Raw genomic sequence first — 25,946 nt, forward strand, 5'->3', positions numbered from 1 at the left:
TGAGAAATTTTATTGTTTTTTGAAAAATGTATGCATATTTTGAATTTGATGCCAACAACGCGTTCTCGCTCAATGTAGGATTTCAGCTGCTCAACAGTTCGGGGTCTCCTTTGTTGTATTTTTCATTTCATAATGTGCCAAATGTTTTTAATGGGTGACAGGTTTGGACTGCAGGCAGTCCAGTTTAGCGCCCGGACTCTCTTACTGCAGAGCCATGCTGTTGTAATACATGCAGAATATAGTTTGGTGTTGTCTCACTGAAATAAGCAGGGCCTTTCCTGAAAGGGACAACAGCAAAAAAACAAAACCTGCATATATCGTTTCACATTTTCACAGATGTGCAAGTCACCCATGCCATGTGCACTAATGCACCCCCATACCCTCATGGATGCTGACTTTTGAACTGTGTGCTAATAACAAGCCGGATGGTCTTTTGTCTGGAGGACTCAATGTCCATAATGTCCAAAAAGAAATAAAAATTTGGTTCATCGGACCACAGAATGCTTTTTCACTTTACCTCAGTCCATCTTAAATGAGCTTGGGTCCAGAGAAGGCAGTGGCGTTTCTGGATCTTCTTCATACATGTTTTCTTCTTTGTGTGGTAGTTTTAACTTGCATTTGTGGATGCAGTGATGAACTGTGTTCACAGACGGTGCTTTTTGGAAGTGTTTCTGAGCCCATGCAGTGATTTACACTGCAGAATCATGTCTGTCTTTAATGCAGTGCCCCCTGAGGGCCCCAAGATCACGGCTATCCAATGTTGGTTGTCCCTTGCATACAGAGATTTCTCTGGATTCTCTGAATCTTTTAATGATATTATGTACTGCAAGTGATGAAATCCTCATGTTCTCTGCTATTTTATATTAAGATGCATTGTTCTTGAATTGTTGCACTGTTTGCTTGTGCAGTCTTTCACAGAGTGGTGAAGCCCTCCTCATCTTTACTTCTGAAAAACTCAGCCTCTTTGAGATGCTCTTTTTAAACCCAATCGTGTTGCTAATCTGTTGCCAGTTAAACACCAGGTGTTTACACAACTTTGCCAGTCTTTTGTTCCTCTGTTCCCACTTCTTTTAAAAAATGTTTTTTTAATTTCTCTGTTTCAACATTTGATATGTTGTCTTTATGCGGTTTTAAATTTAATGTAGTGTTTAAATGGTTTGCACATCATTGTATTTTGTTTTTATTTACGTTTTGCACAGCATCCCAACTTTTTGGAAACAGGGTTGTGTGTAAGAAGCTTGTTGAAGCTATTCGACTGACCAAAGATCCAGATACTGTGTCAGCATCAAATAGTTCCCGTGCAGAAGTCACTTCATTTCCAGTCAAAACAGTGATTACGTACATGTTAATCATTTTCAAGGGACATTTCAGAGACTTTCAGAGAAACTAAGTTGATAAAAAACAAGTTTCCAAAACTGGAATTCAGAAATGCTAAAAAGTTATAGAGAAGATGTGACTCATAACAAACTTACGAGTCCTGGTAGACCACCAAAACTGTCAGATTAACAATATACTACAGAGTCTTTGAAAGAGAGGGGAAAATCAAGTTCCACTCTTGCTTAGGAGCTGAAAAACTCCACAGGCAGCTGAGCACTATGGTCTGAAAGGATGTGTAGATGTCAAGAAACCATTCCTAATGAGACAAAAAAAGAAAAAAACATGATAAACCAACAAGCTGCTGTTCTAGTTGTTGAGGATTCTGTGTAATTTTCTGTTTAACGTTTCTGTTAAACAATCAGCCCTAAGGCTTGCATTAGTCTCTCACAACAGATGTGCTCTTCAACCTACATGTTGAGAAATAGTAGTAAATTGTTTTTATTTCTTTCTGAAAGGGGTGCCTCTAATTCCTGACTGAACATTATTCTGCCTGCACATTATTTGTTAGAGAACTTCTGCCTTCAAAGGCTACTGGAATAATTTTATAACTGGATAAATAAAACAAAATGGAAGAAAGCCTAGTAAAAGCAGTATGAATTGTACATTGTGACAGTTGAGCACAAAAGACTGCAGCTACTCTTAACATAGGAAACTATAAATGGATCATTGCCTTGCTTCATTATTCAACATGTCACTTAACACGTCGCAGACCATGAACTGAGAAAATGATACTAAGCAGGTATAACGGGGGAAAAATCCCTCAGATCAGAACCTGGAAGCATGTCACATCTTTTCTCTGTGTTTAGGTGCTTTTGCAGTGTTTTGATCTTGTCAGAAAGAGAGTTATTACTGCAGTTGATCATAATCACGTTCTCTGGGATTCCTTTGCAGATTCTACCACTTGGGGAATTGCAAGAATGTCTTACAGCATTATTGCAGTGCATTTGAGAGAGACCTCAGTTTATGTAATCTTATATCCTATAAGATATTGTTCTGGTTGTGTTAGTTGGTGTGCAGTAGAGCTGCACAATATGTCGTTTGTTTATTATTTTCCTTTGCAATTTTAATGTCACAGAAGGCTACTGCGCGCAAATGTGCCCTCAAGCAAATCACTGTATTGTATTTTGCTGTGTACAATGAGCATCCTAACAAATCGCAAAGTTTTTTTTTATGGGAGTTTGGCTCTATGAAGGTGTTCACATCAAACAGAAAATTCATCCAACTGATCCAAGAAATGATCCAACAACCATAAATAATAAAAATAACAAAATAATACATGCCATTTATTTTTACCATTTCACAACCACCTGCCTTACCGGTTGTCAGTGTATGCTTAAGAGAAGGTAAAGTAAATAAAACAAAAAGATAATTAAAGGTTTATTCTCTAGTGAAGCACAGACTCTTCTTGAACCTATCGATATCCATGGTTCTAGCAAATTGATCAATCATCTGCTGTTTGCTATAGCACATAGAGATGTTAATGTTATTTTACCATTGATATCATATTATTGGCTGTCATGAGCCATCAGTCATATTCACAAGCATCATTTAGTATTTAGAGTATTCATTCGGAAGATCCAGTCAGTATTTTGACTTTAGTCCTGTGCGGGTAACAAAACCCTTTTTGGGTGACCATGCTGAAAATAACCATAGAAAAATGCTAAACTAGCTGGGGGTGTGGTATTCTTTTCTTTCGCTTTAGTGTTTTTTTTTTGTTTATTTCTGTAAAGAACACCCATAGCAATAATAATAATAAGTATTATTATTATTATTATTATTGTTGTTGTTGTTGTTGTTGTTATTGTTATTATTATTATTATTATTATTATTATTATTATTATTATTATAGCAACAGTTTTCCATCGCTAAAGGAGCCAGTGGCTCTTAAAAGAAGAAACCTAGGCATCAGTAGCTTTTTCTGTTCTTTTTATTTGTGTCAAATAATAATTATGCAAACCAGTAAGCTTTTCAACACTCACCTGAGGTCAGCTCTGCCTTCTGCCATGCCTAATTCTTGTCCTTCTTTTTCTGTTTTTGTATCCCTATGAATGACTTTTGGAACTAGTGTTTGTTCTAACTTTTAAAACTGTGTCATAAAGAAGTGTGGACTTTACTCAGTCTGTGTCACTGATCATCAGAATGTCAGTGTCACTTTGCCACCCAGTGTAGTTTAGACTCCTTTTTCCTCTGCTTGTATTTAACACAGGGTACAGGATCAAACTGTGCAAGTGATGGTCCCTCTGTGCTGCTCCCTCCTAAATTCTCCAAGGTTGAGACATTTAGTGAACTGTGCACTTTTGATTTTATTCTTTTCTTAGGCTAAAAAGTCACTTTCACACTGATCTTCTGAAATTGCAGAACAAGTATGATCTCAACTAAATGTAAAATATTCTGGAAATCTGAGCAATAAGTCTCTTTACCCAGCAAGACTCTTTTGAGCAAAATTCAGTCTGTCTGTACAGCACTGATGTTACACCCATTCTTCAGCAAGATGTCTTGATACCATTTCAGTACTGTGTCAATTTCATGTTTGCCAAAGCTGGTTATTTCATCTGGCCGTGAATCATGACAGAAAACGGAGAAGCAACAAATTATTTCTGACCCTTTGAGTCTTCTTGATTTATTAAATAAATAAATATCTGAATCTATAATATAAATCTCATTTACTCCTCATATTTCCAAACTGTTTTCAGGTTTCTTAACTGTAGCATCCATAGTTTTCAGTATACAATTGAAAGTTTTCTTTACAGCTTGGAAGACTTGAGCCTTTGAGCTGGATATGCTGCAACGTAAAGCCCATGTAGATACTATTTGCTGCCTTTGCTTGTCTTTTTGCAGTCTCTCTATCTGATGTTTGTGTCGTCTTTCTGCACCACATTTTAAGCAACTGAATCCAGACCAGTGTGCTGTATAAATTCCTGCTGCTTTCCATTCCTCAGTGATCTGTCCTTCATCCCCTTTACAGTCACAATAGCTGTTGATAGCTGCCACTTCACGTGCATTTTTTTCGTTCGACTCTCGCCATGTTTTTTCACAGTCTCTTTTTTTGAAATTATTCATTCCTTTAAGAAATCCATTTTCTCAGTTATATCTTGGCTTGCTTTCAAATAGAATTCGCAATACATGGTCTGCTTTATGTTATCATTCCTGAGCCACACGAATTCCTGAATCCAGGAAGTATATCATCATGTGTGTCTTCCATGAGTTCACTGATGCTAAAACTCAGACTGGGGTTGAGCAGATGATCTCTTAAGCTCTGACAGAGACTGTGTGAAAAAGTTTTCACTTCATCTTTTTTTTACGCGTCAACATTCATTGCAGAAAGCTTAGCTTGACTCATTAGCTTTAGTTGTCACATTTTGCCCCTCTGGTCAAAATCCTTGGAGCATGCAGCTGTTTATGATTGATGGACACGCGATTGGACGCTACAGACATATAGTTATAAATCATATATCAGTTACATTTTAAGATGTAAAACGATTAAGGAAAAATAATAAAGAAAGAAAAAAGTAGTAATAAACGCTGTTTTGTCTGATGGCTGAAACGTGACACTGTGAGGATGTCCTAAAACTTACACCATATTATAAGTGACATTTTGCACAAGCATTATATGCTCCTACCGCAGTGGCAAACAGTGACCTGTCCTCCCAGCAGCTAGCTCAACAGTCCCACTTCTAGAACAATCTCATCTATGTTTGGTACAATAAATGTGGTAATAACACAGGACAGCAATTCACCCAGCATGTTTAAAAGTTAAAGTGTGCTCATGATTGGGAGTATTAGTGTCTTTCTGTGGTTTGCGTGTAATAAATCATTAAATTAATGTTTTTAACCCAGTGGCAAATTGGGTTTAGTGTCACTGGGGGCTCTTACTGTGGTAACTTAGTTAACTGGCACCGGGCGCAGGCCTAATTTGCTTCAAATCAAATGCATTTGTTGAGCTCTGTGTTGTGAATGTGTTTCATTTGCAGTGGAGGGACTGGAAAAAGCTTCTCTGGCCAACTGTGATGTGGTAGTCGGGGGCTCCTCTCAGCTGAAAGGGAAGGGAAAACTGTCCTCTCTAGGCAAAATCTTCAAACCCTGGAAGTGGCGGAAGAAAAGAACAAGTGATAAGTTCCAGGACCTATCCAAAGGTAAAAACTGGCCTGCTTCTCCTCACTGTGTCTGCCTGTAAAAGCTATCTAAGCTCATGGCTATCCAGTTACTTGAATAAATCTAATTTGAAAAAATGTCAGTTTTGCTGAAATAAGTGAAGTTTTTTTGGCTGTTGTTTCAGAGTGAAGTACAGAATCATCACTGTGTGCCTCAGCTTTGCTGTTTCTTAAGTGATGTCACACAATCTAACACCTCCATTACCCATGTTATATAGCCCAATGTGGCAGTCAGGTGGTGTTGACTTTCTTGTGTATGTGATTTGCAATGTACATGGATCATAAAATATACTGCAGCGTGCTGTGGCCTTCCACAGGCCTGTAATTACAATCAGCCAGGTGTTACAATAATAACCAGGGCCGGACAACCATGGCTTCAGTGCAGTAATTAACCATTTACTTGCATCTGCCTTTCTAGTACTAGAGAGGAAAATTTCCACCAGGCAGACGCGAGAAGAACTCATCAGGAAGGGTGTCCTTATTCCAGATCAAGGTGACATTTTTGGTGAACAAAATGTTTTTAATGTTATACAATTAAACTGTTAACATTATGTAACTGGGTTGAATGTGTTCCTTGTGTTGATGTTGCCTGGTTTACGTCCAGAGGTCACCCTCAACACGTTTTTCTTATGTAGACCAGAGGGCAAGGAACTCATTCATTTGGTTGGTTGAAACTGTAAATGAAATGTTTGTTGGGAAATACTGTCATTATGTAAGCAGAAACCAACTCAGAACCCTAATAATGAAAGCAAAAGTGCATTAAGTACTACATACAAGCTAAGTTGCTTTGTGTTTCTTAAATACTGACAAATATATTAAAATATTATATGAAAACTCCTAGTTTATCTGTTTTTTGCACCATTTGTCAGCTGCTGTTTACATTGAATTAACATTTCATGATGAATGGACCAACAGTAATGGCCCAAATTACCATGTATAGTAAGAAAATCTCATTAGATTAAAGCTACATAAAACTATAAGATTTTTTTTGCTAAAATTTTAAAAAGGGTCATTAGGAGAAAAGGAGGGGGAAAACTGGTGTCTGTGCGCTGAATCACATCACCCTGTAAAGCCAGAAATAATCATTTTAATTATAAAGTCAGAAGCTCGGATTTCCTCTTAGAATGCTCTTTCAACACGCTTGCAGTCATCAGATTCATCCACTCAGGGAAGGGATTTGTATGCAATTACACATTTCCACCAGAGAGGTCTCCAAATCCCCAAAACGTACATAATGTTGCTTTAGCAGGTTTTTAATAGTTTTTAAAGAATGTTATTTTCTTTCTACTACAGAGTTACCATTTCTAAGATAAAAGGCTTTATTAAGACAGTGACAATATATTTATTTATGTGGTTCAGGCTGGAGGTAAATGTTTTGTTTGCTACTCTTCAGAAGACCAGGTGAACACTGAGACTTTGAATGGGCATGCAGTTTCCAGTGGAGTCACAGAAGAGGTGAAAGTGGACATCGAGTCTCCAGACACCCCCACTGAGGAGAAGACAGAACTAGCTCCAGATACTGATGAGACAGAAGGTAACACATTTTTAGACTGCTTATGTGTGTGTGTGTGTGTGTGGTGGGTCTGTGTCTTGCAGATAAACTGTCTTTGCTTCAAGCAGTGTTGGCTTATTGCCTTACACAAATTATACATTATCATTTAGCAGCAAATCATGCTCAATATAATCAGAGAATTTAGCCTTTTGGTGTTTGTGCTTTTTGTCGTCCGTTTCATATGCCTTGTTTTCAGACTGGTGGAGTTTGTGCACTGTTGGAGCAGAATGATCAGTGGTAGGACACAAAGTATTGAAGGGCTCATATCATAAATTTTTTTTGTATTTTACTTGTATTTTCCCCCAAGGGCCACTTATGTTTGTGTGGCTTCATGTATCTAAAACATTTGTAATTAATTTTTCCATGACCGTTTTCCAACTTCTCTTTCCCTTAAAATTAAACTGGTTGTTTTTGTTACTCTTCCTTTAAGACTGTATATGTATGTGAGCTCTGTTCTGATTGGCTACCATATAATGTGCCATTCAAAAAGCAGTTCATGCTGAAACACTCAGTATAACTTAGCATGAATGGGTGGGGCTAAACTGCTGTAGGCTAAATAGGTGCATATATGTAAAGGAGTTGTTTTCCATGACCTCACAGAAAGAGGTAATTCAAAATTGACTGCTTTTGCAGCTTAGTTTATCTATATGGACTGTATGGACTGGGGAGTGAATGGTATGTTTTGAAACTTTAACAGTGTTTCTATGTTACATCAGACAAATGAAAAGAAATATGACATTGTTTTTCAATTTAATCTCCCTATTTGTAGCATATGGTTGATTACCATGGACTGTAAATTTACCTTAAACTTTTCCTGTACTTAGTAAATAAACAAACACAGTTGACAGCTCTTGCCCTATCGGCTACTGTTGTAAATGTTTCAAGTCAGCCATTTATTTGTTCTGTTCTAAGTAAAGGGAATTGATTGTCTGTGGTAATCAGCTGTACGCTACAGATGTGACAGATTTAGGTTAGGTTGAAAAACGCTGGAGTATTCCTGTAAGTGAAAACCTTGTTTTTGATGAATTTAATCAAAGTTTTGTAAGATTAAAACTGTCTCACAAACTGAATAAAATCCACAGTCCTCTGTAGCGCAGAATCCATTCATGGAAAATAGGTGTTCCCACACACAACATTGAGCTTTTTTGCAGAGGAGCTTTTTGATCGCTCTGTTATGGCTCAGCAAATGGTCTTGAGTAGAGTACATTGCCGGTTGCTGCTGCAGTTACCACTGAGTGATATACCATTTGCTAAAACAATTTGACATGCTTAGAATTGAGACCTTCCACTTTTCTTTTTTCCCCTTGTACAGTTGATCCTCCCTCAGCAATCACTGATCATTTTTTGAACTGTTCTCTCATTTAAAGGAATATTTAAGTCATAATAAAAGTGGAAGCAAATAGCCTCAAATAAGCACTGTGGATGTGACAGAATGCTAAGTGGCTGGTACTCATATCGAACTACATTAGTATATTTAGTTGAGCCATTCCTTTAAAGGGCTTTTCACAGATTTTTTACAAATTTCTGCATAATTCAGTGATTGAGATGTAAACAAAGTCACTCAGAGTGGTTTGGTGTGAAGTAGTTCACTGTAGAGAAACTTACAGACTCAGATTTATTTATAGAGGTGATGTTGGGAACCAAGCAATGTCTGATATATATATAATGTCTGTTTTATTTAATATCCAAAACCAACAGTGATCCTACTTATGGGTTTTATATGTAATCCTGATAATGTAAAAACAATGCAAAATCTGCAGAAAAAAAGTTTTGTTTGGGGACTGATTTGCCTTACAGCACCTTGCATGCATTGGTCCACCATGAATTGGTTTAAAATATGTTTTTGTCCAAAAGCTTATCTCAAACCTGTCGTACAACAATATCTCAGGCATCAGGCAGCTATGTGTAATTTCATGTAAAAACTGTCTGTGAGGGAGCTTTATGAGGCTTTAAACTCTTCAGACATCTGGTTCCTATCACCACCACTGTGAACAATTCTGATTGGTAAGGTAAGTTTCTCTAGAACAGAGCATTTCACATCGAAGTCATTCATAGTGTTTTGATGTAAGATGCTTGATTCAAGACAACCTGCCAAAATTACAAATACATTGCGTCAATCATACAACATTCTTTTACAGTAGTTTTGAGAAGGTTTTGGCCTAAAGCATAGACACACACATTTTCTAAACCGCTTATCCTTCTGGGTCTCGGGGCTAAAAAGTGTTTTTGTGTGTGTGTGTGTGTGTGTGTATGTGTATGTGTGTATATATATATATATACACACACACACACACACACACACACACACACACACACACACACACACACATACATATATATATAATTTTTATTTATTTTTTTTTAATACATACTTGGTGAAGTGGTACATGCAGGACAACTACCGAAAGAAAAAAGAAAATTATTTTTCCACTGTTTTTGCCATTATTTTACTATCAACATTTATATATAAGAAGACTTGTATGTTCACTGTTTTTGGATGCTAAATAAAATGTGTATATTTGCATTGTAGACATCACAATCCCTGTTTCCTGTCACTGACACTGTAAATAAATCTGAGTCTAAGTTTTTCTAGAATGGAGCATTTCACATAAAAACATCCTGAATGACTATATTTACATCTATTGCAACGATTGAGCTCTGCAGAACCCTCAAAAATGAAGTTCCATTTTAATGAGAGGAAGTGGAGTGTTCATGAAGTCTGTGTTTAATTTGGTTTATGCTCTGTTTGTGTGTATGCCTTGATTGTCCAGAACACTTTGCACAGGCAGACCCTTTTAGGCTCTTGATAACATTTGGCAGCAGACTTGCAAGAAAGTGTCATGCTGATGAAAAGCCTCCCTCTTAAAACTTGAATGTTATTTGTTTTTATCCACTTTGAGCCTGTTAAGTTCATCAAGCAGTACTTGCCAGCTGCGCTGACTCACCCAGATTTGTGAGGCCTTATTGCAGTTGTCACCATTACTGGTCCTTCCCAAGCCCTGTGCCTGTATGTCTGTCTGAGGCTCTGCCAGTTTGCAGTTCCTAATGCATTAGAGCACTGTTCCCCCCTCTGTGCTTCTGTAGAAAAGAAAGAAAACGTGCACAGCCCACAGGCCAGCGTGGCTGGAGCTCAGAGGACCACTTCTAAAAAACAACAGCCCCTGTCCACCAAGCCCTCAGGTGGGGCTGCTGGTCCAGGGGGCAGGAAGGATGGCAAGACAGGGGGTAAAAAGTTGCCAAAAGGGGCCAGTAAACAGGCCACTGCTCCTCCACCTAAACAAACCTCACGAAACACAACCCGTGGGAATGGTGAGTATCTGGGCTTGTAATGCTAAAGGAGCGTCGTCGTGTTTGCATGAGTGGTGGATGCACTGTGCATGGAGACGTCCTGTTTATTTGTATGTATGTAGTAATCACCAGCGATGTACCGTTAAGTTGCATCAACGGGTACTGTCTGATGACAATGAACCTTATTTTAAAGTCCCAGAGAAACTAAATTCATCACTGCTTTCTAATTAGGTTCATTTCGGCCTTGCGGGAACACATGTTTGTGAAAAGTAGACCCAATTAATATGTTTGCATTTACTTTTCCAGAATTAAACTGAGCAGTTCTAATCTTTGGTAAAGCTTTTGTAAGCTTTATTTTCGCCAGTCATAATGATGATGTAGCTTTTATCAAAACCTATGTGTTCAATGCGAGTCTGAATTCCTTGGGACGTAAATCATAAAATGTGCATCATTTTAGAGATTAGATTCTTACCCACTGTAGCAAACTTTTCTTTTATTATTGGTCTCATAAAATACAATAACTCACATTTAAAAACATGCAAAACAATAAAGCAATTCAGTAGTCATGATGCAACATATGGTGCAGAATCATTTAAGAGAAGAAAGTAAAAAGTATGAATATGTCTGAACAATAATGAATGAAAACACAAGCACAAGACAACTTTTACTTTCCTTTCAGATTTCGATGTTGATGATATTGAAAGCTTAAGTAACGGCCGATGCTGAGCTCAAACCAATATTTCTTCTTTAAAAACTACTGAGCTTCGTAATGAGCTGATTTTAGTTAAAGCATCTGCAGTAGTGCTCTCGGCTCAGTCGAGTTCAAACCCTCTACTACCCCACAGGATGAAACACACAGCTAACATCACATCATACAATATGAGTGCATGCTATTTCAGAATAGATTTGTTGCACAATTCGATCAGTTTCATTCTTTCATTCCCCGCCGATATCCGGTCCAGCATTTTCTGCTAATTTCAGCCAATTACTGACACCTGGTATCGGGTCAGTGCCGTCTCTAAACAAAACACATCTTCAGAGTTATTAAACCTTTGTTGCAGTTGCAGTTATTGCAACACATTGAAAAAAGCAGAGAAGTTCAGTTGAAAGCGACCAGGTTGTAGTCCTAGTAAGTTTACAAAAAAACGTCCTTGACATTCAAATACTTGAATTCCAATCTGACTGTTCTCATTAAGGTTCTAGGCTCTAGGACCCCACATGGTAGTGACTCAGATCTGAATTGAAAGGATCAGATTTGCGTGTCCACACAGCTCTGAAAAAAAAATCTGTGTCAAATTAGGGCAGAAAATCGCATTTGTGCCACTTTCAGTCTGGTTATTTGAACATGGCCTAATTATGTCCATATGGTGGGTGGGGTTATCTCAGCAGTTTGATCAGCTGAAGAGTTTTTCTAAAAGGGAAATGAGGAAATACACACTGCATCGTGAGCAGAGTGCATCTATCACAACTTCTCCATTTTCACATTTGAGCCTTATTATTTGCTTGGACAAGTCTGTGTACAGTGCTTTATGTGTGATATTGCTGCGCAAGCAGGTTTGTGAACGGCCACATCTGCTGACGCTTAGGGGTGCATGTGCTGGCTTGAGTGCATGACAAGTCTGGTGTTTTGCTGGTGAAGCTGTGGGACTCTCCACTGTTGCCTTTCTGTCTGATACACAGTAATAAACCAGAATATGACCTGTGTGGTTCATGTTTTGCATGCTGTTTATTCAGCCATGTAATCTGCATGTGTGCATTTTGTGAACAGGGAGGATACCTCTGTATCTGCTGCTGTCCTTTCAAACTTTTTGTTCGTTGTTGTGAAGAAACGTCTTTTATTTCCTCAAAATCTAAATGTTCATCTTTGTTTGCATTGTTTACATTTGCATTTGTACTGTGTATGTAGTTCTAAATCTCTTTGAAACATAGTGTCTCTAACAGAGATTTCTAAAATCTGAAAGAGAATGTTTGTGTTGTCATTCACAAATTATAAATATATATTATTTACTGAGACCTGTATCATTTGTTGTGGAGTCACCAGAATCGCATTGCCTGTAGAGATGAGACTAAGACAGAGACTAAATAAGACACCAGAAAGGATCATCTCTGAAGATACATAAAGACAGAGTGGGAAGGCTCTTGAACAAGCCCCAAACACTTAACCGTGATTTATTTGAAAATCAAATACCACATTTCTTTTTATAGTTTATTAAAACAAGTGTGTTGTTAAAACACAGTAAATCTGTGCTTTATGTGTGTAATATATTAATATTAAGACATTGCTTTATTTGGTTTTCTTGACTTTAAGAAGCTGTAATTTTTCTTTTGACATGTCATATGTACTGACTTTTTCCACCATTGCTACTATTATTTGCTCTTACATAGTGAACTCTTCTGCTCAGATTTGCAGGAATTTCATTCCATTCCGTCTTTCTTTACAGCTAAAGCTCCCAATCCTAAGAAAACTGCAGGCACGTCTAAAAGTTCGTCTCAGGCTTCTGGACAGGCTTCAACATCCTGTGCGAAGAACCTCAAAGATGGTGTCTCAGAACTGACTCCAGCAGAGACCAAGCATGGCAAGAAAACCAACCAGTCCAGATCTCCCCAACCTCGTTCCAAAGCCCCACCTGAAACAGACAAGACCCGAGGAAGCTCTTCCACGAAAGACCAAAAGAATGAGACTGAGGCCTCAAGTGCGGAAGAGAATGCAGTTAAGGAGACGCCTCAGGTTTGTGAAGATGCTAATAAGCAGCAAGATTCTTCTGCAGAGCCAGAGAAAATTCAGCCCCACATGAACAAAGCCACACAGGAGACGTCTTTCACAGAGTCTTCGAATGAACTTCCCTCAAATGCTGCAGCAGAGCCTCCGAGCACAGAGAAGGAAGCTGAGGGGAAGAGTGCAGCAGATGGTGACCAACAGTGAGTATACTTTAACCGTCCTGCTCGATGGTTATCTTTTGGTTATCTTCAAACACTGGAGCAACACAGTAAAAAATAGTTCCAGTTACTTTTGCTTTGTGTGAGGTCTTCTGGTATCTATTGTGATCAGGCAGAGCCAATTACCACAAATTCTTCCCTCTGCAAAATTTGTTCCATCTCTGAAAGAACGAAATATATAGACTTGATTTTAAAGCAGCACTGTGTGGGATTTTTTTACTGAGTCAGGAGGAAAAAAACTAAATGCTAAAATATGGTGTGCATGTGCTGCTGCAGGTCACCCTGTAAAGCTGAAAATAATCATGTAAAAGTCAGAGGTGTCAGATAAATGTTTACTGAGGGAATTCACTGCCTGCCCATTTTTTTTTTTCTTTTTATGAGTGTAGTTTGTGTCAAGACGTCCTCTGTTTCACTTTAAATATCGGACAGAGGTTAGGTTAAAAATGCTGGACTGTTGATTTAAGGTGCCTAACAGATATTTCATCTTTATTGACTATGTTTCTGATGAAAAACACATGCTAACGTTTGTATTGCCGAACATATTGGCGAAATCTGTTTAGATATTGCAAATTAGTGATTATTAACACTATTGTGTCACAGAATGTTGTATTTCAGATAATAATCTCTGCTGATGTATATGAAAGTTAATACTGTGTCCATGTACCTCAGCTTGACGTTTTGAGTTGGCTCATTGTGTCATGTAATGAGGGTGGTGGTGGTGGATTACAGTGATATAACTTCCTATGGTGTAACTCTGGGAGAAAGGGTGTTCGTAATGAAAGACCTACCTTGTCTTCCTGTGCACACGTGACCTGTGCCACATCACTGGTCTGTGAGTGTAAGACCACTTGCTACACAGGCCTCTGAACTTGTGCCTGTCATTGTTGATGAAAAAGCTTTGTGTATTGCTAAAGGGGATTGTTGAATATCAATATTGATGTAGCATTAAACATCATAGATGATGCAAATTGTGAGATTAGGTCGTTGTAACAACATGATTGAAGGTCAGAGGTTTTTCTGGTTACAGGTTGTCTCCATATTTGCTGTTGGTGTTGAGAGGCTACATTAAATCACTCTCTTTGTTATTGATGTGCTGCAGGACTGAAGGAAGCCGGAAGCCACAGGGGGTCAATGTGGAAAACCCGGGAGTGACCGTTATTCCTGACAATGTTCGAGAGACTCAGGCCAGTGATTCAGACTCAGACGGGCCTGTGCCCTACAGAGATGAGGAAGAGGAGGAGGAAGAGGATGAGTATACCTCCAGTATGTGTTTTCTTGGGCGGCGTAACATTTGGAAAGAAGGGGAAATGCAGACAACATTGAATTACAGTCTTTGTCAAAAGGGCAAGGTGGGGTGGGTAATATGATTTCTTTTTCATGAAAATTACATCACAAGTTTTCTTGTTAGGATTGTCAGTACCTAAAGAACACAGCCCAGCTGCATATTTCAATAGGATGAGATTTAGAAGAGGCTCTGAAATGGCAGAGCTGCCTAAGGTTTAGCCATCCCCACAGTAGCAGGTGCTCAAGAGAGCATAATTGGCCATTTTATTGGATATTGTGATGTGCTGTATGTGAATTGAATTAAAACATTGTACTTACAGTTTTTTGGTAGCATTTTTTTAAATGTGACATATTGGGGTTGTTTCAACGTATCAAACCTCATCTTATCAAGCCTTAACTTGTCAAACCTCAAACAAAACAGTGGTATGTATCATGGATAGTTACAATATCTTCACATATCATGATATTACAGTTTCGTCAAATTACCCACCGCTGCTGTACAGTTGTTTAACGCTTTGACTTTGTGTCATTGTTAGAGATACCAGGTATCGATACTGAGCTGATATCAGCAGAAAATGCTGGATCAGCCATTGAAGGGGAAAAAAGAAAGAATGACTCTGATTCAATCCTGTAACAAATCTGTCCTGAAATAGCACACACACTGTGTGATGTGATGTTGTTAGCTATGTAGTTCTTCCTGTGTGGTAGTAGAGTGTTGAAGTAGTTTGAGATGCTGTTAAGTGCTCATCTTCAAGTAAAAATAGTTCAAAAGTTCAACTTTTAAATGAAAAAATATTGGATTAATATTTGCTGATACATGATACATCAGTATTAGGAAAGCAAAAGTGGTATTGTGCCTAGTTGATGCCTTCCTTATATGAAGAAAATATGTATATACAGTACAAAAAATAACAGAATTACAGTTAAAATGTACTTTAGTTTATTTTCTAGCCTTTTTCAATTATTTTTAAAAAGATTTATAAATTTTTTGCAGAAACAAATGCCTTGAGAAAATGTGGATGATCATGCATGCTTGAACATTTGCTTGCTAGCTGTTTAGCTTAAATTTTAAACATCAGTTCCAGATCTTGGAAGCAAAACATCATTGCATTTTTAATCCTATTTATAGTTTCGTGTTATTCACAAGGTTTCTTTTTCCTGGCATCAGCCTTCTGGCATCTCCTCTTATTTATTTAAATAGAGAATGCAATGCAGAGAAATATGCTTTTAGCATTGATCTATGCAGAGGTTTTCGTAAGTAAAACATACTGTATTTAGTTAAGTGTAATTATTTTTTGGCATGTAGATTGTTCTGTTGATTTGACTTTGCCTCTGTGCTGTGTGGAAAACATTCCTCAAAGCCTGTACTAGCCTTCATTTTACTAGTAACTATGTTCTCTCTTTTTTCACTCCTCTCTCTCTTATTTTACCCGCACCCTCATTTTCTGACATTTTAATGGTGGCAGAATGCAAGTACCTAAAAGAGATTAGAATGAATATTTGTTTCCACAGGTTCTCTTGCCAGCAAAATCCGCCGCAGAGACACACTTGCCATCAAACTCGGCAATAGGCCCAGCAAGAAGGAGCTGGAGGAGAAAAATATCCTTCCAAGAACGTCGGAGACAGAGAGACAGGAACTGCGACAACAGATCGGCTGCAAACTAGTGAGGTGAGGCTGCCTCAGCACCTGAAGGATGGTTCTGTTTTTAGAGTGATTGTGTATCAAATGTTTTAAAATAAAAAATAATAAAAATGGAATTAGCTGAAGAATAACAAACCATGCATAGCATTTTGAAACACCTTATTGGAAAATTATGACCACTCACAGATGAAGAAAATAACATTAACAGCAGCGCATGTCAAGGTAAGCAAACACTTGGTTCTCATAGTCGACGTGTTGGATATAGGAGAAACAAGCAGGTGTGAAGACCTAGTCAACTTGCACATGGGTTAAATCGGTGTGCCCAGACGACTGGATCAGAGCATCTCTATAACGGCAAGGCTCATGAGGTTCTTCCGGTCAGCAATGGTGCGTACCTGCCGTCAGTGGTCTGAGGAGTTGTGCACCCAAGGCTTATCAATATGTGAGAGCAGCAAAGGCAATCCCATCTGATCCAAACCAAAAGAAGAACTTCTGTGGTCACAACACACAGTGCATTGCACCCTGCTCATACGGGTCTGCGGTTACACAGCCCAGTCAGAGTGCCCATGCTAACCCCTGTACACCGTCAAAAACACAGTAATAGGCATGTGAGCATCGGCACTGGATCTTGGAGCGATGGAAGAAGATGTCTGTTCTGAAACGGTGACGCCAGGATGCACTGTGGGAATAAAACAAGCTGGTGGAGGGAGTGTGATGTTCTGGGCAGTGTTCTGCCATCTACCTAAAACATTGTTGCAAATGTTGCACCTCTTCATAGCAATAATGTTCCCCACTGGCGGCGGCCTCTTTCAGCCATGCACATTGTTTGGGAATGATTTGAGGAACATGACGAAGAGTTCAAGATGTTGTCCTGGCCTTCAAATTTCCCAGGTTTCAGTCTGATCGAGCGTCTGTGGGATGTGGTGGAACAAGTCTGTTCTGATGCGACTCCACTTCATGACATACAGTACTTAAAGGATCTGCAAGTCTTGGTGCCAGATACGGCAGGGCACCTTCGAGGTCTTATAGAGTCCATGCCTGCGCAGGTTGGAGCTGTTTTGACACACAGAGGACATTGGGCCTCAATGTCTTCCTAAGTTTTTTTTTTTTTTTTTTTCTAATTTTTTTTCTTGAGAAAGGTTCTAAGAAAAAGTCTGTGTTCTGTAAACATGTAAATTGTGACTGCTGAATATCTTCTGAAACTTATAATGAGGCTTTACTGTAACCTGTGGCATCAGTTTGTATCAGTGCCTGAATCACAAAAAGAACAGGATGTGCATTTACCATGTTAAACTGATGCATTTGGCTATTCCTAATTGGAGCTTATAATATCACTCTTGTTGTGTTTTTCATCCTTGTAGTTGTAGAACATTTCCTTTGTAACTTTTCTTTTAGTGCTCAGTGTTTATGGGGTCACTGTCTTGCCAGTACTCTTTGAGAGATTTGTTGTTAGCACTCTGATTGGCTTTTTGGCTCGTCTTCCATCTACAGACGGCTGAGTCAGAGACCCACGACTGAAGAGCTGGAGCAGAGAAACATTCTGAAACGTGAGTAAACACTTGTTTATCCTGTACTGACAAGGAGATGATCACATTTGCATAGCCCCTGGAATCTAAGTAAGGCTTTAATGTTTGCTCTCACTTAGCCTCGCCTCTAGCCTTTGAGGCTGCTGAATAAATAAATAAATTTGTTTTGGTGTGATGTAGCAGATAGGAGTTAGCTTTAAGCTGTATTGAATGATGCCCTATGAAGCAGGCACAGATTGTTCCTAATTTTGCTGGTTGTAGATCGTTTCTCTAGTCTAGCTTTGGGTGTTTTCATCAGAACCACCAACGTGGAAGACTAAAGGCTAGCACACCTTGATACATGTGATGCTTTGCAGTGCATCTCTCAGAATTACCACCATATACCAAGTGCCTACTTATGCTTGGAGGAGAAAACTCATGGCTTGCCTGTGCTACGTGAAAGGCCAGTAAGTTGGTATTTCCAATTTTGGTTCTTGAAGACAGCAGGAGGCATAAACAGATTGACTGTGCACATACAGGCTGTGTAGAACATCTGAAGAGGTCTGACTAATACCAATTTCACATATTCCAGATTTAGAGTACCAAGAAAAGTGAAATGTTTGATTAGCTGAAATGTAGTATCAAAATGATTGTGTTTTCTGAGCACTGAAGATTGAGGAAGATTGAACAAGCTGGTGGATGGTTAATGCAGGGTGACTGAGGCAGAAACAGTGTGTCTTTGTGCTCTTGACCACTCAAATAGCCTGTGCACTCAGTGTGTGTAAGCCCGAGACTGAGAACAAGGTTCATATTCACTTAACAGAATGTCGGCCAGTCACTGACTGTCTGGTTTCCCACTTATTTTCTATTGTTCCTTTAAAACTGTTTTTCAGCATTTCATCAAATTCAGCATTTTTGTTATTGCAGTGTCTTATGCCCTATTCGGATGGGATTGGTTTTACAAGAGGAGGTGGGGTATTGTGTTTTATTATTTACAGGTATTTCTCTGTGATTTTAGTTTCGTCTGAGAGCACCATGTCCGTCATGTTTACCAACTGCACACTCCTGTGTCCGTAAAGATTCCGGCATCTTTTACCTTCTATAAAACCATAGAAGTAATGTCAGGTTATATTAATCCTGTGTGAATTGACATGTAGGTAAAAATGCTATGATGTACTGTGGAAAAGTACAGAATTTTTTTCACAGAAGAGTTTTAAGTATTACTTTAAGTAAGAGGCACTTAAAGAAGCATTTACTTCTGTTCTCTGTGGCTAAAGACAAGCTAAGATGTACTGTGCTACTTCAAGTGTCCTACCTTTTAACTTGGACCTTTAAAAGATGTGTAAGACACAAAAAGTATTTGATTTTGTGCTGTGATGTTGACCATTGGCTGTGTATTCCTAAGCTAATAACAATTCTAATGACACTGCATTTATAGCCTAGCAAGATAGATGGTTAGGGTAAATGAAATAAGGCCTAAATTAAATGTTTTACATTGTTTTCTATTTGATCCTGGAAAAAAGGCAGTAGAGGTAAACATTAAAGACGTTCTCTGGTACGCTGGCGTTATCCCACCTCCCCATGGAAAACAAATCCTGTTTGAAGAGGGCCATGTCAGAGATCAGGAATTAAGCATTTACAGGCTGCCACACTACTACAAGAGGTAGTTTTCAGCTAAGGAATGTGAATCAGGTTTATTAGTCATTTTTGTTATGTGTTTTGTGTGAGCTACACGGCATCATTTCTTTTGAATTAGCTAAAATTAAAAAATCAGAATGAATGGTTAATTTAATTAATTTCCTGTAAGAGTGACATAGACGTCATGCATCTTGTACAATGTGAATCATTCATTTTCTCTCATGTCGCTGCAGAGAAGAATGAGGAGGAGGAGCACGAGGCCAAGCAAGAAATTAAAAGGCGGCTTTCCCGAAAGGTATGGACCTCCACTAACTGCATCTCCTTCAACTTTTATTTTGAAGTTTTCCACAGTTTAGACTATTAGACTATTAGACTATAAGAATCCTCATTATGTTCTGCACATTAACCTCTGTTTGTCATACCCTGCAGTTTCTCACTCTCCTAACTTTCTAACATACTTATTCGTTTCATAGATTTTGTAGTTGCTGAATTATAAATCTTAATAAATAGCTGAAGAATAAACCTGGAGTTTACAGGGTTAACCCAAGAGGTATTTTTAAGTATTTTTCTTTACAGTCTTATACTGTCTGACTTGAGCACAGAATCCCCAAGCATGATATCATCTCCAGCAGAAAAAGAATTTGTGGTGCACTGCACCCTCTGGTGGATGAAAAGTTAAATGATGTAAAGTGTGCTACGTTTTTATTAACAAACAATATGATTTGAATTTCACAAACAGCATAAAATGGTTTAAATGCAGTATATCAAAGTCCAGTATATTCTTATTTAAATAAGCTTTGATATTAATATCTTAGTTTTTGGTGTACCTTTCTGTTATGAAATCTAAAAGGAATGGTTAATGAAAAAATCAATTTCACTCACGTTTCTCATTTTCATTTTCTTTGGTTAATATAACAGAAGTTTAAAAGAAAAGATTTTGGGTGGAATAGACGTCCAATACATTTTAGCCACATTAGCCTCAAAGATCTAGTGCAAAACTAAAAGAGCAAACACGTCTAACTGGTGGGCTATTTTTGGGGTAAAAGGAAATTTGTTTCAATTTAATTTATTAGAACTATTAGAACTATAATTAGAACTGTATTGGTGTGAGTTTAGTGTGTTTTTGAGATGGATACAGGGTTGTTTGAGTTAACTGTGTTAACTGGATCCTGCAAGAAACAGAATTGGAGGAATGGTAGAATGTTTCAAAAGATTACAAGTAATATAACGTTTTTCTTTCTGCAGCTGAGTGTCCGGCCCACAGTCGCCGAGTTGGTGGCCAGGCGGATCTTGCGTTTCAATGAGTATGTGGAGGTGACTGAGGCGAAAGATTATGATCGTCGTGCTGACAAACCCTGGACCAGGCTGACGCCCGCTGACAAAGTAGGCCATTTTCCTCTTCACCTCTGTTCCTTTATGCACTAATCATGGAGTGGAGTGCTGGTGAATGGAGGCTTGAGAACCTGTCATTACACATTGGTTTAAGAAAAAGCAGCAGGGAGCACAGGAGTCTCTTGACAGTGATGAAAAACATTGTGCTCAGGTCCAGACTGAGGAGACGAACCACTCACTCTGGGCGTATTTACATTCTCTTTTAATATTAATTGGCTAGGGTACATTTATAATTCCTCTTAAATCTAATTAGAAAACAATTGAGGTAAGAGCCAGAAATGTTGTAAAACACTCAATACACGCACAAACTTTGACTATTAAAAAGCAATATTAAAAACCCTTCAGACTTTTACAAGAAGAAAAGTACAAACATAGCTAAGCACTGCTTTAAATTACCATCAGTGTAAATTTTTAGGTTAATACAAACAGTTAGGTTAATCACTAGGATATTAATTATGCTCCAGATGAAACAAATATTAATCGTTATGTTGGCTGGAAACAATAGCCTACTGATAACAACCTTCACTGCTTGCCAGAGGAACAGAATTTAATTGTAATGATTGTTAATGTTAAATGTGATTATTTATTGAACATTAGTGTATTTTATCATGTTGTATTTTGTCACAGTTTTATAAATGTTTACAAATGTCCTGTCAAACCTCAACAAGAGCAAAGTCTCTATAATGCATGGCCTATGATGGTTTATTGCTTTATCGTATAATGTTTTGTGTACATGGAGTCCTAATTTTTACAGTTTAGTTTCATTTTATTGCTATTTTTTTTCTTTCTGTCATATGTAGACCAGTATACAGGAAAGTATCATTAGGGCTGATCTGTAGTCACAGGATCATCACTCTTATTCCAGGTGTTGATTTCTCTTAAGATTAAGGTGCCACCTACTGGCCACTGCACCCAGTATTACAGATTTTTAAGTGAAAATAAGATTTACCTTTTCTTTTCATTTAATAAAAAACATTATGTTAATTGTGGTTAGTCATATACAAAATGTTGAAACTAAATCCTAAAACATTTAAAACATGATCTAGATAGACTTTGCCGTCTATCTGGATGGTTTAAACTTTGCTGAAGACAGTGCTCTTCTGAAAGAACAATGCAAGTCCTCATGTTGATCTTTCTTTCTCACAGGCTGCTATACGCAAGGAACTTAATGAGTTTAAAAGCAAAGAGATGGAAGTTCATGAAGAGAGTAAACAGTTTACCAGGTAAGTCAGCTGCCAAATAGACCTGATAAATCTGCTAATAACAACAGTATAGTGCAATTAGTCTTGCATCAGTATACAATGCGTTTAGGCCAGCGTATATGTAGTATATGATTCATTGCACTTATTTGTTTTGTTTGGATTTGTATTTCATATAATATCTACCTTTGTTTTTAATAAGAGGTAGATGCCAATAAGGGGAGCTTGTTAGCTTCCCCCTTTGTTTTCCCATAAATTTTAGTTAGGTCTGTTTTCCCAGCTTCCCGCTGAGAATGGTGCTAAAATAGAGTCTGCTCCTTATGTGCCTTGGCAGGTTCCATCGGCCCTGAGGCGGTCTCCTTCGTGAGTTTTCTGGACCGCTGCCCGCGCTGGGCTCTCTCTTCCTGTCCCTCCACTACGCTTCCTGCTGCGGGGCCAACAGTTGGGCTCCTGTTGCACATCGGCTGTCCTCTGGCGCTGGCAGCGCTCCGGCTGGCCTGTCTCTAGCCATCGCTGTCAACTGCCCAGGGGACTGGAGCACAGCTGAACTGCAGAGACACAAAGAGAGAGACTGCTGGACATGAACAAATGTGAACGCAGACAGGTGCCTTGGTCTGTCCTGGGATTTTTATTTTTTTTTTAAGTTTGATGTTTTTTTTGTTATTTTTTGCACACACTAAGGACAAGACTTGTACATTTTTTGCAATTTACCACGGCCATCAAGGAAGATTCGCATTATGCCTCACGCATACAATATAAGGGACAAACAGTGACTTCTCCTTGACAAGCCATTGTTGCATATCTAAATCGGCAGTGTGCTGAGGATATTTGTTTTGTATTTGTAACTGTTTTTAAAGCAGTATTACAGTGTGGAGTCCCATAGTAGCTCTGAATATTCATGCATGTGGAAAGCATTTTAAAAATCATACTCACTTGATTCTTACCATTACTTTAAACCAAGCTGAAAAGGACATTTAAACCATTAGAACTGTTTATTAGCGTTATTATTCTCTATCCAGACTGGTAGTATCCATAAAAGTGAATCAAAGTAGTTTTCTGTTACATTCAATTAGCAGTTTTATGTGAAAGGCTGTAACTTTTCCAGAAAAGACCAAATGTTTTCATACTGCTGTTTACTTTTTTTTAAGATTATCACCATCTTTTGGTTTTAGAGTTACAGTCTCTTATGATTTGACCTTCAGTTGGACTGAGCTAGGGCTAAATACTACAGGCAGCAGGTTTAAGTGACAAAACTGGACCCCAAAAAGAAAAAAAAAAAATAAAATTTTCTTTGTGAACAGAAACATCCAAACATACTACATACCAGGTTTAAACAAAGGCAGGCAAATGTGATATTTGCATAAGCAGGTTGATTTTTGCATGTTGTCTCAACAAATGAAACCTCATCCTTTCACTTCTGATCTGGACCACTTTGGTGTGCTCTCAGAACACGTGAAACAAATCAGGTAGAAAAAATGGATTTGGATCATCAAGAAAACAACAAATCCATTTTAAACATAGCTTGTCTGTATAAATATAGCGTTATTACATTGCATTGTTATATGCTGTGGGATCGAACTATCTAATGTCAGATGATGTTGCCAGACATACGTACGTTTGTCAGATGCTGAGAGTATTATTTTATCATTGTAAACGCGTATCCTGGAAAATGTTTAAATTATTTTTAATCAGTTGTTGTACAGAATGTGCATATAATACATGTGAATACATCCACTATGCTGTGAACCAGACTGCTTGTTTTAATGTAGTTTGAAAAGGTTTCTTTAGATCAAATGATCACACTGCTCCTCCATCAGACTAAATGAGCTTGGGTGTATAGTCAGCTCCACAATTATTGGTGCCTGGTAAATAGAAGAAATAGTGTTTAATTAGCACAATCTCACACTGAACATAGTTTAATTTTAATTGAAATTTAGTCTAAGAATTTTGAAAACTCTAGCCTATAAGCACTCCTTGAATTTGTCATGAACAAAACGTAACTAAAATGTGCTCCCATTGCATTTTCTGCAACCTCCCTTTGCCAACATAACAATGAGTTATTATCCTGTAAAGCTTGGTGAGATTGGAGAATACAAAGGAAGGAATCGGAGAGTAGTTTAGTTATTCTCTTTTGAACTCTTCTCTTCAGCTCACCCCTCAGGTTTCCAACAGGGTTTAGGTCAGGGGGCTGCCAAAAGCTTAATTATATGGCTGTTTATGTGTGGATTTGGATGCATGTTTTGGATCATTGTTCTGCTGGAAGATCCAACCAAGAACCAGTTTAAGCTTTTCACAGAGGCACCTACATTTTCGTTTAAAATCTGGTGCTTCATGTAGTCCACGATGCCTAACAAGCCCCAAAACATCACAGAACCATATTTAACAGTGATGATAGGGTTCTTTTCTGAATAATCGTCCTTCTTTTTATGCCAAACCCACCTTGAGTGTTTGTTGGCATGGAGGTAGTGTCTAAAAAGCAGTAAGCCATGAGATGTTGTGTGTTACTGTGAATTATATGCAAAATGTGCTAAACTCCCTTCCCTGTGCTAAAATCACAAGAAACCAGGGCTTTTACTGGCTACTGCTTTTATAAAACAGCAGTAATGTTGAACATAATAAAACACACACATTTTCGATATATAATTTATAATTAATAATAATCACAATAACCTTCAAAGAAATGTAGTTTGTTTAGTGTGCTATTGTTGCAAAGCAATGGACTGATAAAGGAGTGGAAAAACATTGTTACGCATTAGTCATTTCATTAACACTGTCATTTTCATTCAATAATGCAAATAACATAAGCGTTTAATGCAGAAACCTTAAAAAATATGAAAAAAACAAGAAAACAGTTTTTGCTCAACAAATTACTGCCACAACAATAATGCCAATATATAGCTTACAGTGGTTTTCCTGTGTTGGGTTAGCATCAAGCTAACGGTGCCACACATGTTTTCCCACATCAGGTTTAATACTACTTAAGACAGATCTACCAAAAACACAGACATTGAAGTAATATATTCTTCACTTTTTACTAATAATATCATTAATATATCATTTATTATTATTATTATTATTATTATTATTAGTAGTAGTAGTAGTAGTGTATATACTTAAATATAAAAATAATAAAAATTTATATACACTTATTATACACACTTACTGAGCACTCTATTAGGTGCACTTGCATTGTATCTACACTCACTGTCCATTTTATCAGCTCCACTTACCATAGAGGAGCACTCTGTACTTCTACTTGTACAGACTGTAGTCCAACTGTTTCTCTAAACACTTTATTAGCTCCTTTTTGCCCTGTTCTTTAATGGTCAGGACCCCCACAGGACCAACACAGAGCAGGTATTATTTGGGTGGTGGATCTTTCTCAGCACTGCAGTGACCCCGACCTGGTGGTGGTATGTCAGTGTGTGTTGTGCAGATACGAGTGGATCAGACGGCAGTGCAGCTAAAGCAACTGCTCTGGTTGTTTTAAACTTCTTATTTTACCTAATAATGAATATGCGCACTTTCAGGCATGCAGCTATTTTTATAGTCATTGTCTTATTTATGAAGGTCAGCGTGGAGGACTTATAAATGGGAAAATGCTTTTGTTACATTTACATTGTTTCATTTCTAGGGGTGCCAGTAATTGTGACACAGTTTTAGATAAGATTAGATTAGAGTTTTTGTTTTCTTAGCCTAATTTAATGCAAGAGAACGTTACCTTTCTCTCATATTGTAGGGGTGCGACTGAGTTAAATGACCAGAAATTTTTATGACCTTTTTTCTTCCCATCTTTATCGAGGGTGCAATCACTTGTGGAACCGATTGTCTGAAGTATTTGCGTCACTGGACGCCAGAACCAGGAGTCACAGTTCAAGATGATTGATTCTGATGATTTTCAGGATAAGACTGTTTGTTTACATGAATTCCCTGTTTGTACACAGAGAGGTCAATAGTTTCCTGTTTGGCTAATACTGTAGG

At 38.0% G+C, this 25,946-nt stretch overlaps 1 protein-coding gene across 9 annotated transcripts in view; it reads left to right on the plus strand.

Moving 5' to 3' along the window:
* phactr2 (phosphatase and actin regulator 2) overlaps positions 1-23,716 on the plus strand; it is a 55,507-nt gene extending 31,791 nt beyond the window's left edge. For 5 of the 9 annotated variants that reach the window (XM_036574410.1, XM_036574411.1, XM_036574417.1 and 2 more), the window contains 12 exons: positions 5,349-5,510; positions 5,947-6,033; positions 6,922-7,062; positions 10,165-10,389; positions 12,810-13,287; positions 14,405-14,568; positions 16,102-16,258; positions 17,723-17,778; positions 19,608-19,669; positions 20,620-20,757; positions 21,913-21,989; positions 22,300-23,716. In XM_036574410.1, the coding sequence (XP_036430303.1) occupies positions 5,349-5,510; positions 5,947-6,033; positions 6,922-7,062; positions 10,165-10,389; positions 12,810-13,287; positions 14,405-14,568; positions 16,102-16,258; positions 17,723-17,778; positions 19,608-19,669; positions 20,620-20,757; positions 21,913-21,989; positions 22,300-22,315 (1,763 nt within the window). In that variant the 3' untranslated portion in view covers positions 22,316-23,716. The remainder of the gene's footprint in view (positions 1-5,348; positions 5,511-5,946; positions 6,034-6,921; positions 7,063-10,164; positions 10,390-12,809; positions 13,288-14,404; positions 14,569-16,101; positions 16,259-17,722; positions 17,779-19,607; positions 19,670-20,619; positions 20,758-21,912; positions 21,990-22,299) is intronic. The other 4 variants (XM_036574412.1, XM_036574415.1, XM_036574418.1 and 1 more) reach the window with 3 other exon arrangements.
* The last annotated feature ends 2,230 nt before the right edge of the window (positions 23,717-25,946 follow it).

The sequence above is a fragment of the Colossoma macropomum genome, unplaced genomic scaffold (assembly GCF_904425465.1).
Source record: "Colossoma macropomum unplaced genomic scaffold, Colossoma_macropomum, whole genome shotgun sequence".
Lineage (NCBI taxonomy): Eukaryota > Metazoa > Chordata > Actinopteri > Characiformes > Serrasalmidae > Colossoma > Colossoma macropomum.